Source organism: Pomacea canaliculata, linkage group LG7 (genome assembly GCF_003073045.1).
Source record: "Pomacea canaliculata isolate SZHN2017 linkage group LG7, ASM307304v1, whole genome shotgun sequence".
NCBI lineage: Eukaryota > Metazoa > Mollusca > Gastropoda > Architaenioglossa > Ampullariidae > Pomacea > Pomacea canaliculata.
Genome location: NC_037596.1, coordinates 21191384 through 21206077, shown reverse-complemented (window position 1 = coordinate 21206077; position 14694 = coordinate 21191384). Strand labels below are relative to the sequence as shown.

The following is a 14694-nucleotide window of genomic DNA, read 5'->3' as shown; positions in this document are numbered from 1 at the left end:
GGGTCTCCCTTTGGTCAGGGTGTGAAGCCTTGATAAACCTGAGAGAAGACATGGACTTTATGTCACGTGATTTAATGTTATCGTTTTCTTCCTTACGTGTGTTTAGGAACCATGGAAGTATAACCGAGTAAAAACTCTATCCGGGTAGTTTAGGAGCAAATACTTATTTGATGACACTAACTTTTTGCATCAAGAGACAGCGAGAGATGTGAGACATCACGCAGTTCATCAATTCTTAGACACATTACAGAGTAGACACGAGTAGCTAGTAAAATAAATATTGTGTTGAGAGATTGTGTTAGTATAATACAGTGTTGTATTCATACATCAACCGACACAGATATATATGTATACTCGTATGGACAACAACATAGTGGCTTATATATATATAAAGAGCAATATTTGTAGAGGTTAGACGTAGACACATTTAATTGCAAAGTGACCAACACATGTCCCATAGAGTGACATCACACAAACTTTACATGTTACACTAAACATCCTACATAATGACACAACAACACAGTCACCGTGTTACACAAGAAGAGCCACTGACTGTAGTTCAAACACCGAAATGTTAAATGTTGGATAGAAAGAAAGACAGACTCAACAACCTACCCAGCCAGAACTCCCCGGTGACGTCACCAAAGCCGTCTTCATACTGAGTCCAGTTCCTGTAGAAGTCCACTGACCCGTCACGACGTCTCTGGAACACCTGACCGTGACAGACAAGTTCAAAGGTCATTCGCAAAATCACTGACAGACCAAGTATTGTACAAAGGGTTTATGGTTTGATGTTTATCTTGTAAACAGATCGTTACTCGCTCTTCAGCAGTTGAACTTGGTGAAAGGAAACACTCGCCCTCATCCTAACGACTACGATGCCAGCGCCATGTGCTTCATTACCGACTCTCAGGTGAGTGCAAGCTGTTACCTGTCGGTGTTTGTGTCATGTTTGTCACACACTTATAACTGCAGACAACGTACCAGCCAACCTCCGCCACTGGAGTCCATGTCACACCACACTCTACTCGTCTCCTTCTTGTCTTTCAGTCGAATGAAGTGCGCACCAGACTTGGCTCCTGCCTTCTGCCATTTGCCGCACGACTCTGTTCCCATGGCAACAAAGCATTTCACTCACAACAAAGAAGATGTACAGGAGATGACAGTCGTTACTTGTAACTTACGACACTTTTACTATTTAAGAGATAGAATTTCTCTGACGAATTCTTCGCGATGTTTCTACATATGACATGATTTGAAGTTGTTTTCCTGACAAAAGCACTCTCCATGGAGTTCTAAAGTATATTCCAACCTACCTGCAGCACGACACGTGACTTCCTGTTCAGAAGAAATGGCGCCCACTGCACACAGACACCTGCCCGACGAACAGAGGCTGAATGGGTCAGGACAGTCCGTGTCTTGGGTACAAGACGAGTTGTACCAGGCTGGACTCGGGTAGGAGGCGGCTGACTTCAGGCAAGTTCTCTGGTAGTGAGTCCACCCTGTACTGGTCAGAGGAAACCATCCTGACACAGCCTCACGTGACGTCACATCATGAAGCACACACCACCCTCCTGTGTCTAAAACATGAAGCTATATTTAAAGTAGGAACAAATCTTTGTGCAAATCCAAATCGAAAACTTAAATAACCCATATTTATAAACGAGAATCAGAGATGAAAATGAGAAGACGTAGAGTGTTAAAGGACGTGGTAAGACGTTTAAAGGGAGAACAAGTCACCAGGGACAAGTCTCTCGTACACACATCGCTATGTTGATAAACAAATGTCATCATACGCACCTTGAAAGTCAAAGGTTAAGCAATGATCAGTAATGACACACAGGTTCTTGCATGTTTTCAGCTTTATTCCATCTTGAATGGCGAGAATATGTCCTTTTATTCCGCTTTCAGAATACTCCATAAAGGTGTCTTGTAGGTCACGTGGTCTGCATGCTACAACAGACCATTGTCATCGGTCAGTTACTGAATTACACACTTAGCATCTATGCCAGCGGTTCTCAACCTGTGGGCCGGGGGCGCGACGTGCCTACAAGGGGGGAGCGAAAGTGGTTCTTATTTAAAAGTTTCTTATACCGGTATTAGTGGAATTAGTTTACATTGTGTAACCGAGTGGTGAAGGGGCTCAAACTCTAAATCTCTTCTCCCTTATCAAGTACACTGTCTCGGCATGCAGTGACTTCTCACTTCCAAAACTCAAAACACAATCCCCCTCTCAACAATTAAACCTCCAATCTTTTTCCTCTCGCCTTTTGCCCTCTCTCTCCCCTGTAACGATTCGCGATTTAGGCAAGTCTAATCAGATTCTTATTGTGTTTAATTCCCTTTAAAGTCAGGGGAGGGCAGTACGGGGTGGGGGCTTAAGAAAGACCGATGGCTGCTGCTAATGACATATTTATCGGACATATTTGAGAAGCTGAACGTTGTGAATACTTCTCTGCAAGAGAAAGACACCACCATATTACAAACAACTGACAAGATGAATGCTTTCGTCCTACAAATTTCGTTGTGGACGCAAAAGATTCGCCAGGAAAATATTTTGATATGTTTCCGTGCTTGTGTAAGTGCAAGGCTGACAACTTGAATCTTAATCAGTTGAAGAATGTAATTATTGCCCATCTAAACGAACTGCAAGAAAGGTTTGAACATTACTTTGCTGAAATTGATGTGACTAAATACGATTGGATTCGTAATCCATTTCTGGCTGATCCTAGCACAAGCGGGTTGTACACGGAAGAAGAAGAGCAGCTCATCGACCTTTCGAGTGACCAATCCCTGAAAATGGTCTTCCACACAACACCAGTGCCAACATTCTGGATTACCGTCAACGGTGCTTTCTCAGAAAGCAATGAAAGTTCTTCTGCCATTTTAAACTTCGTATATGTGTGAGCAAGGATTTTCAGCATTGGCAGCACTGAAGACGAAATACAGAAATCGTGTGGACGCAGAGGCTGAGCTGCGAATAGCAGTGGGTACGAACATCGCACACAGGTTCGCTTCTCTATGCAACAGCAAGCAGGCTCAACCTTCTCATTAATCAAAGTGAGTGTCCAATAAAATAATATTGATTAGCACCGCAGAATTTGCTTTAGTAAAATTTCATTAACAGTTATACTTCTTGCAGATACAAACATTGTTCTTCTGTTGTTGAATTGTACTGATTTCCTCGACGCGGCTATTGGCTATTGGTCCCCTTTCCTCCACCGGCCTAGCTGGCTAAGGGGGGTCGCGGACGTACCGGTGTTCATCAGGTGGGGGGGGGGGGCGTCACAAGTAAAAGGTTGAGAACAGCTGGCATAAAGCTTGAAAAGAGATGTTGAGTGGTACAGTTGAGCTTCTTTCTTCTTTAAATGAGACACAAACCCAAGTATCGCCAATTGATAATAAGGATTTAGGATATCGATTTCCACCTAAATTCTGTATCTTTCCCACATTTCAAGGAAATATTATCAGCACACCCATCTATAGCAGTACCAACAAAATGGAAATATTCAACCTGGTCACAACAATACTTCTCTCGGTGCAACAATTGGTGGCGGATCATTCTATCCAAGGCAATTATATATATATTTTTTGTGGACTTTTAGTAGGCATTCGACAGTGTAGACATTGTATAAAGACTGGTCCTACATAGTTATTCACAATTGAAAACTTACTAAACCATTCGTAATGAAGACGGGTGAAAGACATGCTTTAATATTATCACCAACAATCTTCCTGATGGTCATAAAACTGGAGTTTTCGCAAACCAACCCAGGACAACAAGCCGGTATCCAGTGGACCTTTACCAAACAGCTAGAGGACCTGGACTTTGTATAGGACATTAGTCTGCTATCTCATCAGACATCAGCAACAACATCCAGAAACCTAACTAAGAGCATTATTCTAAAACAGTAAGACCCGGATCTTCAACATTAAAGCAAATGCAGTCCTACTGTATGGTTCTAAAATCCAGAGAGTGACAAACACCATTAACAACAAGCAGCAGACCTTTACCAAACGATGCCTACTCCATATTCTGGAAAAACGATGGCCTGAAAACATCTCCAACAGCTGCGTGTGCAAACGAATAGGAAAAACCGTTACGTGTCAGGACATCAAAAATCTCAAATGGGACTGGGTAGACACACCCTGCGAAAACCATTATCTCTTGTTGTTGCCTCTGAAACTATTTTGTGGGTTTTATTCAACTTAAAATCATTGAACTGTTGAAAGATTAGGTTAGCGTTATAAAAAGATTTTTTTTGTAAAATCTGTCTTACCTATCCGAACCGTTGAATACTCACTATCAGAGCACGTGTAGTCACGAGTTGAGAAGAAGAATCCAGGTCGACAGCGGCACCTGTTTAGAAAGCATATGGAGTGTTCCTGACGACACTCGTCGTCGATGACACAGGCGGCCTTGTACCAGTCGTTCAGCATGGAGGAGGGAGCAAGGCCTCTCGTCTGTCCACTTGTGATAATTCTTTTGACCATCAAGGAGACGAAGTACACGCTCACACCTGTTCCCTGTGTCAAGTAGAGATGTGAGTTTGTGTGGCGCGTGCATTTAATTAATGAACCTGAAGTGTCAGTTAGGGTGAAGGCCACACACTTGGTATCTTGAATACAAGATGGGTAGCAGTCCTGTACGGAGGTGACAGGAGGGACGTCAGACTGAGAACTAGAAATGACAACAACCGTGGTGTTGTGCAGCTTTACAAATGTCTCCAGTTTGTCAACTAACATGATCGTCTGCCACTGACGGTCGGTGACTGCCCTGTGGATGTCGCCAGCACTAAACACTTGACACTTGCTGCCTCTGTTGTCCCTCGTACACAAAGGACAAAAACTCACAGCCACGCAGCCTGCAAGTTGATAACATTCCTCAAGACACTGGTCAGCGGACTTGGCAGCTCCATATTTCGTGTTACCAATCAACTTTGTAGAAAGCAGTGTCCTACCGGTATCTCTACAGTCAGCTAACAGGTCTTTCCTCTTTAAAGTCCGACAGTATTTGGTCTTGACAGCCATGATGTTCTTCTTGATCCTGTCGTGGTCAATGCCATAACCCCCTGTAGGACTTGCGGCACCCATGAAGGTGTCTGAAAAGAGAACCTCCACAGAGGTCAAGTCATAGTCGATGACAGAGGGGTTATCTTTCGCTGCTGTGAACCACGTCGCGCTGTTACCGCCATCAGGTAGAGGAACACCGACAGCAAACGTTGTTGTCTTGTGATTTCGAAACTCTGCTATTGCTTTTTGCTGATCAGAGGTCAAGTCCTCATGGTATCCAAAAAGCGCAGGAGCAGAGTAGCTGGCAGCTGACGTCACTTGATCCTCTGTTAGAAGTCTGTAAACGTTATCGTCCATCTTGTAGATGATCGTTCTGGAAGCCCCCAAGCGGGCCCGTGACACGAAGTGTGTGCCGTAGGTGTCAAGGAACTGAAGGTACTTGTCGTCGTTGTCAGTTTTGTTGATTTGGTCGATCCAGTCCAAGAACGACGGATGAAAAGATGGCGGTTCCGAGAGCAGAAGTGTCAGGTCGTACAAACTGCAGACAGCTGTGGAAACGACCAAGACGTGTTGTGTGAGTTGCGCGGACAGTTTGTGAAAGTGTTTGCTGGCCGAGAAGGGAGGCCCCCACTTATCAGCACCGAGTCGCGCGGTGCCAGTCAGCAGCGTGGTCAGGTCGTACGGCGTCTCCACCACCTTCGACGTAAACGACGTGTCACATGACACATCGTGGGACAGAACCACGCCACGTGGCACGCTATAGCGAAAGTCTGGGGTCACGTGAAACTCACCAGAAAAGATGGGGAGAGTAAAGCCCCGATCACGTCCTGAGGTCAGAGGGCATCCCTTGAGACTGTTGTAGCCGAACAGCGAGTAGTCCATGCCTTGTAACTGTAGCATGGCTTGTGCTTTGTGGACACTGCAAGAAGAGTTCATCATGGAGTGTCATCAGAGTGTCAGTGACAATGATATCATAAGCTGTATGAGACTGTAGGTCGGAGTGACTGTTTGCGGGCTTTTTCAGTCTGAGATCGTAAACATCTGTAAGAAACCTTTTTTGAAAGAAAACACCTTACACAATTTTCATCATGGCATCTAATAAACTTAAGATTTTTTTTAGAGGCGGTATTGTTACAAAATATTTCTTTTTAAGTGGCACAGTGTATACTATTAAGAAACATAAAAAATAATGCTTTATAATTTATTGCAATAAAGAATTAACTATTTGTTGTAACGATGACCTGTTACAGTAGGCAGTAAATGTATCCTAACGCCCTAACCTACGAATGCAACGTGCTGTATATAACATCTAGCAACAGCAGTAACACATTATCAGCATGTCAGACAACACATTTGTGTTTGCTATGACCGCCCTTGACACACACGACTTACCTTCCTTTGTTGAAGGCTTCAAGACAAGAGGCCAGAGAAAGAAGTATGAAGGGTAAAATCATTGCTGTCAACATGTTAACCACCTGTAAACAAAATGATAGACAGGTGTTTATTAAATACTTTTTACGATTTGCTTTGTAGACACAGGCTGCAGGTGTAGTCAGCATAATGTAGTGTTTGTGTAGTGACTAGCTGGCATGTCCTTACCTGACAGTTGACAGACGAGTTCAAGCAGTGCAATGTGTCAGTCTTCACACCAAGCTCTCTCTCTCTCAATAACTGTTGGCAGCGTTAACACAACGTCAGGCGCGTGCTGTCATGACGTCACACAGTGTCACACGTCATAGCGATGTGTTTACACGTCAGATAACGTGCGATATTCTCGGTACTGTCGTCACCGACATAACTCCTCTGAAGAATAACGAAGAGATAAAAATGTCTTATTGTGTCCCTTTGTTGTTTTGTCTCCCTTTCTATTTTCTATCTTTGATATTCTTTCATCTGTATAATTACAGGACAGGGGAATTGAAAGTTTTACTGGGTGCTGTGTTGTGAATGGCTGACCAAAAGTGTTACCAGAGTGTGATATATCCAGGGGGATACTTAGTGACATGTGCAGTTGGCATGTCCTTACCTGACAGTTGACAGACAATTTCAAACAGTGCTATGTGTCAGGCCTCATTTCACAAACTTCAAGGTTTACAAGACAGAAGACATCTAGAACCTCTGGAACTACTGAAATAACTTTTGTTTATACAGATTGGATGACTGGAGTCTTGAGACTCGCTTATGACAATGATGTGCTATGTGTGTTTTGTAGCCGTTTACATGTCTTGATTTGAGCTTATAATTATATCAAGTACAATTGATGACCAACGAGAGTTTTGGGAATCGTATCAATTCTTTGCCTACTCAAGATATGGGATAATTTATTTTAATTGCTTATAATATTTGGTTAGAAGTAATGATGAAAAGAGTTGTGGTTATCGTTGTAATAGTAATAAAGTTCCGTACGAATATTCATTAAGCAATAAGCATGTAAAAAATTATCAAGAGAGGACATATCTAGTGGAGGAGAAGGAATTACCTAGGAGGAAGGAAGTAACTAAGAAGGAAGACGTTTAGAAGAGCATCGTCAACAGCCGGACTACCTGCCCAGTCACCACCCGCTGTTCCTGATTACTGAAATTGTATCGTCGGCAGTCAGGTGTGTCTGCCTCGCCAACATCTACTGTTTGGAAGTTGGAAAGAGTAAGAGTATACAATACGATTAAACATGGAAGTGTTCCGGAAGTTGCTATACAAGGAAGTGTTCCGGAAGTTGCTATACAAGGAAGTGTCCCGGAAAATGCTATACAAGGAAGTGTCCCGGAAGTTGCTATACAAGGAAGTGTGTGTGTTCAGCGTGAACATCTCTGGGACATCATCCAAACAGAACACGTGTGGAACGCAGTGTGTTGACAGTGACTTGTGTGTGTGCTGTCCACAACAGTGTCTGTGACAGTATCTAGATGTTATTTCATGTACTCAAATGTGGAAATACATACCAACAAAACTAATTATTATTTTCATTACTTTATTGAACATACCAATTCATTCTTTGCAAGAAATTTGTTATCTGAAGTCGGCTTAGGCCTTAGGTCTGACAAAGTGTACGATTTCTCTTTAATACATCAAAGAAAAGATAGAGTAAGCTTCACAACAAAATAAAAAATAAACTTTCTCAAAATTCTTTTTCATTATGAGGAATAATCTCTAATATAATCAGCACTTTTGTATCAGTTGACAAGTATACTTTTGACACCGTGTTAGACTACTTTAAGTATTCTCAGCTGTTATGTCTGACTACAGTTCATTACATTTTTACAGATAACTAATGTGGGTTTTTTTCATCAATAAAAATAAAACGTGTTTATGTTTCCAAGTTAGAATCTTTTAGCAATACGATCAATATAAAAACAACTAAGGTAGAATATGATGCACTGTGTATATATATTATAAAATATTGAAAGATCAGTCATCTGCACTGAGGTGACATCACGAGGGTCACGTGTGGTGTACAGTAGACTGAGGGTGTAAGCAGTGAGAGTACAGGAGACAAGGCGGTGTTACACTGGTCGCACTTTCATCTCGCTGAAGGTGAAGCTCCTGTCGTCATTGTTGGTGTGATACCATCTGTTGCCGTCAAAACCTGAGGCCCCGTCAGCCTTGTATCGGCCGTTGAGGTTCGAGAAGGAACACTCATTGTACCACCAGGCGCCGTGACGGTCAACGGCACATTTTTTAGTCCACTTGTCATTGTCTCGGTCATAGGTTGAACATTTCTGGTTGTTGTTATACTCCAAGCTGTCACCTGTAAACATACGAGCACATAAACACCATAAAAGAAATTAGTTTCAAGGTTCTAATAAAGAAATAAAAGATTTCGTTGGTTTAATTGCGCAAAAGTCCCCGCCTTGAATAGTACAGAAATGAAAACAAGAGAAAGAAAGAATCACAGAAAATAAATACAGAAGGTGCAAGTTTTCCATTGATGTCGATAATCTCGTGCCATTCATTCTATCAGCTGATTTGTTGATGTCGTCCATCACATGTTGTGCTGTGTATAAACAGATTTATGTCTATGTGGTTACCTCTCTGACATACAATTATGCCAGTAAAATGGATATTAAACCAACACAGATAAGACCATCGGGCTCATAACAAGGTGGTTTGAAAGGACTTTAAAACAGTCATGAGTGATGTGCTGAAGGACAACATAAGAGTTGACACAAACGTGTATTAACATATCATTTCCATAGCTGGTTGTTGTACACACAAGCTGTAAAACAACAAATGATTAAGCAGTATTACTGCTACATTGGAATATTGTTTATTAGACACACGTACCCGCGTTACCCGAGTAGCCGGACACAGTCAGTCTGTAGTTTGTCTCAGGACCGCCCACCCTCAATGTCGAGTACTCAGCGTAGTGACGATGTCCATCCACATCTGCGAGGTCTACACGCAGTCGGGTGGATCTCCCTTTGGTCAGGGTGCGAAGCCTTGATAAACCTAAAGTATGGAATAAAGTGAAGACGATAAGTGGTAGAAATATCCTACTATGTGACAAACCTCATTCAGAAGTTTATAAGAGAGGTGACACAAGATGGTTTAATGTTTATCTCTCTTTCATTATACATACTAGCTTTACATAGATATAAAACATGAGTAACGACAGCACAGCTAGTTATTAAAAAAAATGTCTTTACTTAAGCTTTCTTTAGTCGTCTTATGTAACGATTCGCGATTGAGACGAATCTAGTTAGATTCATTTTAAATTTTTAACTTTCCCTGTGGTCAGGGGAAGAGCAGTCGCGCGAGCGCTGACGTGGCTCTGCGTGACGATTCTTTTGCGTCATATAGTGAATGACGTAAATGAACTGAGCACAGTGTAACTAGGGCGACGGTAGGCAATGGAGAGCAGTGTAGTACTTGTGATTGGTTGAGACAGTCTCCAACTAAGACTGTTAGGTGGTCGTCCTAGTTACCTGGTCGCTAGGGGTGCCTGATTGGTCAGGAGGGAAAAAAGGACGTGTTAACTACAGGATTCTATCGGTTCTCGGGGAGACGAGACCAAGCAGTTGGAGTGTACAGAGCTCCGTGGGGAGTGTACAGTGTATGGTTAACTGCCAGCAACGGATAGACGACGTGCGTCCAGTGGAGTATTATCGTGTGGAGTATTACCCAGTGTGGTGTAGTAATCAGTCCAAGCGGAATATAATATCTTCGCCGATACGGCTTTAATCTCCTTAACTTCACGAACTGCGTGAAGAAATTCAGTGGATTATCCTGCTGGTCCAGTGATCTCGTCAGCGCCAACCGTCTGAGAAACGTTAGGAGGAGGTGCAAGTCGCACCTTGGCTCTGGCTTCAACCTTCTTGGTCTGAGGCTTCCAAGTAAGTCTCTTATCGAAGGTTACCCCAAGGTAGGTAGGGTTGTCCTCCAGTGGGAGAATCTGTCCATCGAACTTCAGAGTGGCCTTCTGTTCCCTAGTGGACAGACTAAAGATAGTGTAGGTGGTCTTTTTGGGGTTGACTTTGACAAGCCACCTTTTCGTCCAGTCCTGCAGGACATTTAGCGCCTCTTGGAGTCGGTAGTTGGCAGTTGTCAGGTGTTCTTCTGTGCACCAGAGGACCAGGTCATCTGCATAGATGGCTCCTTGGACATTTCGGGGGAGGTCCTTGATGATGTCGTTTATGAAGACAAGGAACAGGGTAGGACTGAGTACTCCCCCTTGAGGAACTCCTTCTCTCAGCGTCTTCTTTCGGCTGTATGTTCCGACAACGTGGACTCTGGCCTTCCTATTTTTCAGGTATTGAGAGATCCACTGGTACATACAGCCGGTTACGCCACACTTCTGGAGTTTCAACCTCAGTCCATCTTTCCAGATCTTGTCGAAGGCCTTTCCATGTCTATCCACACCGTCAGCGTGTGCTTCTTGTCCTGGAAACCATCTTCGATCTTCTGGGCGATGTATGCAACCTGGTCTTCAGTTGAGCGATGTTGTCTGAAGCCTGCTTGTTCTGGTGTAAAGATGTTGTTCTTTTCCAAGTGCCATGATAATCTGGTGTTGATGAGGCGCTCCATTAACTTGCCCACGCAACTGGTGAGGCTTATGGGTCTGTAACTGTCCACCTTCGCTCGGTCTTTGCCTTTCTTGTGGACGGGCACCATGTCTGCCTCTCGCCAGATTTGTGGGACATGGCCACTATTCCAGCTGTTGTTGAAGAGGTCGAGGAGTTTGGTCTTGGCTCGTGGGCCCAGGTGTTGCAGCATTTCATTGGTGACCTTATCTGGACCAGGGGATTTCTTCTGACTTAGGGTCTTGACTGCTTCTTCAAACTCTCTCATGTTGAATGGTTTGTTCATGTAGTCTTCCTGGTGTTTTTGCTGGCTGAATTCTCTTCTTTCTTCATGAACTTGCTGTTTCTTTTCTTCTGGTACTGTGATGTTGCTGACCTCTTCATAGCTGTCAATAAAAGCGTTTGCTGCTTTTCTAACTGTTAGCATATCTTGTGCTTGTTGTATGACGATCGGTGCACTTCTAGTATCTTCATCATTCATCGCCCTTGCCAGCTTCCATAACTTGTTTCCTTCTCTGTCTAGGTTCAGTTCCTCTGTCTTTTCTCTCCAGCTCTTTCTTGCAGCTTCGTTGCAGGCTTTTCTGTATTTGGCGCTTGATTCTTTCAGTGCTATGTTGTTTTCTACGGTGGGGTCATTCTCAACCTTTTCCCTTTTCCCTTTTCCCTGGTCTTGGAGACTTCATCTTCTAGTTCTTGGAGTTCTTATGTCCAGTACGGTCTATAGTTCTTTCGTGCGCCTCTTGGTATTGTTTCTGAAGCAGCTTTTAAGATCGCCTTGTTGAATGCATCGATGGCACGGTTGATGTTTTGGTCCGCCACACGTATTCCTTTGGTGTACTGGTCTGACAATGAGACGAAAATATCCCAGTTGGCTTTCTTGTAATTCCACCTGGGAAATGTCTTTGAATCTTGGGGCCTGTACTGCAAGTTGATGGCCAGTTTGACTGGTCTGTGGTCGCTGCCGCCTAACTGGTTCTGTACCCCTCTGGTTGTTTTCTTGGAGAGGTCGTCAGTGGCGAAAGCAAGGTCAGGGGTCGTTGAGGAGACCCATCTGCGCGAGAAGAAAGTCGGTGGGTCTTCTGGATCGTTCAACAGGATCATCTTGCTATCGATCTGCCAGTCCTCCACTTCCTCTCCTCTATTATCCGTCTCGTCGTAGCCCCAGCAGGTTGAGTGGCTGTTGAAGTCGCCGACAGCCAAGCAGTTTTCGGCAGGGATATCAAGAGTCTGCAGGGAAAGTTCTTTGTCGGGTGGGCAGTACAGATTGAAGATAGTGAGCACAGTGCTGTCTACTGTAATCTTGACTCCATTTATTTCAGCTTGCTGATTCGTGTCCACTTGAAAATCTCTTGCTGGGATGTTATTCTTGACAAGAATCAGCACACCTCCCTTGTGTCTTCCTTCTCTGTCCATCCTGTAGGTTTGGTAACCTCTGATGGTAAATCTGTGGTTGGGGTTCAGGTGTGTTTCTTGAATACAGGCCACATCTATTTTTTCAGCATGTAGTCTTTCGGTGAGGGCTAATTTTTTGTTGTAAACGCCCTCGGCGTTCCACTGTAGGATGTTGAGAGGCCTCAGGGTCTCTTCTGTGGTTGTTGTTCCTTTTCGGCCAGTAGCCATTTCCCTCCGCCTCCGAAGCCTGGCTCCTCGCATCGGGGCGTGGTGACCACCAGTATCATGGGGTGGGCCCTGTTGAGGCGCAGGGCCCGGCACTTCGCCCGAGTGGCGGGACCTCACAGGCAAAGCACCATATCGTTTAGAGTGAGCGTTGTCCATTTCATGCGAGTGTCAGTGCGTTGTGCTGCCGTTAAGCGCACGATGGCCCAGCACATCCGTCTTCGGCGTCAGTTTTCTTTTCGGAGTGTCTTTCTCGTAGAGAGACTTGCCGTCCAAGGCTAACGACCATCCTCTTGCCGGGTGCAACATTTTAGTCTGGCCTCTACCCTGACAGACCTGTTCGGCTTGGTTGGACCTGCCAGGAGCACAAGGCTCCCACCGACATAGCTCTGTGGGTCGACGAGGCACACAAGCCACCACACCACGACAAGGTAAGTTGCACCAACTGGTGGTGGATTATTATCATTATTATTATTATTATTATTATTATTATTATTATTATTATTATTATTATTATTATTATTATTATTATTAGCATTATAGAATTTAAAATTGCCCTAAGATTTTAAAGTGTGAATTTGTAATATTATTTGTGTAATCATCATAACTACACAAGCTGTGTTAAAATGTTTACTATACTTGGAGCGTGTGTTCAGTCAGGTGAAAAATATTAACTACCAAAAAAACCACAAAACACGCAAGTAGCCTTCATTACGGGTAGACAATACATCCTTACTCTCTTGTCGCTACAGGTGGTCAACATGTGGACGACAATGATTTTACTTCTGATACTCCTCTCTGTGCTCTCTTGCCTTCATGCTCAGAACAGCGGCAGGTATGTTGTTCTTTGTTGTGATTTAAAAGTAATATTTCTATTCCTGATAGTCCATAACATACTTTGAATTGAAAAGGAGCGATTTTTGTGCGATCGCGCGCTTTCTACCATCATTATACTTACTATAAGTTTTCTTGCAGCGCCCCCTCACAACAAGTCCAGCTACAATCCAATGGCATGGACTACGCGCTGTTTGGCTACAACAGTCTCAAGGGATGCCCTTTGACACTAGGATATGATCCGGGCTTTACTTTTCCCATCTTTTCTGCCCAAACTCAGGTGACGGGGGACAATGGCGTGCCACGTGGCGTGGTTCTGTCCCACGATGTGTCATGTGACACGTCGTTTACGTCGACGGTGGTGGAGATACCGTACGACCTGACCACGCTGCTGACTGGCACCGCGCGACTCGGTGCTGATAAGTGGGGGCCTCCCTTCTCGGCCAGCCAACACTTTCTAAAGTTCTCCGAGGAACTGAAACAAAATGTCCTGGTCTTGTCAACAGCTGTGTGCAGTATCTATCACGTGAAGCTGCTACTCTGGGAACCGCAATCTTTTCATTCATCGTTCGTGGACTGGATCATTAAACTCAACAACACTGATGACGTGGACATGTACCTGAAGTTCCTTGACACCTACGGCACACACTTCGTGTCACGGGCCCACTTTGGGGCCTCGATAACAGTCGTGCACAAGATGGAGGATAAGGTTTATCCGAACCTCACGGAGGGTCACGTGAGATCAGCTGCCAGCTTTGTGGCTGCTGCGCTATTTGGACAACCCCAGACCTTGACCTCTGATCAACAAAAGGCAGCAAACGAGTTTCAAAATGAAGTGGAGACAACAACGATTGTTGTAGGTGTTCCTCTGTCTTATGCAGGTAACAGTCTGACTTGGTTGACAGCAGCGAAGGATCAGCCCTCCGCCATCCACTATGACCTGACCTCTGTGGAGGTTCTCTTCTCAGACACCCTCATGGGTAACTCGAGTCTCATTGGCAGTTATGGTATTGACCACGTCAGGATCAGGAACAACATCCTGGCTGTCAAGACAAAGTACTGTTGGACTGTAAAGAGACAAGACCTGACAGGTGAGAGAGAAGGTAGTTCAGGTAAGACACTGCTTTCCACAAAGTTGATGGGTAAGTCGGAAGACAGAGCCGCTGAGTCCGCTGACCAGTGTGTTGAGGGATGCTATCAGCTTCCGGGCTGC

General features: G+C 44.3%; 1 protein-coding gene across 1 annotated transcript in view; it reads right to left on the bottom strand.

Moving 5' to 3' along the window:
* Positions 1–7045, bottom strand: part of LOC112568968 — a 72466-nt gene extending 65421 nt beyond the window's left edge. The window contains exons 1-3 of the mRNA XM_025246566.1: positions 7040–7045; positions 6406–6488; positions 4305–5932 (exon numbers count right to left, since the gene is read on the bottom strand). Of these exons, the coding sequence (XP_025102351.1) occupies positions 4305–5932; positions 6406–6479 (1702 nt within the window). The 5' untranslated portion in view covers positions 6480–6488; positions 7040–7045. The remainder of the gene's footprint in view (positions 1–4304; positions 5933–6405; positions 6489–7039) is intronic.
* Between the last annotated feature and the right edge of the window lie 7649 nt (positions 7046–14694).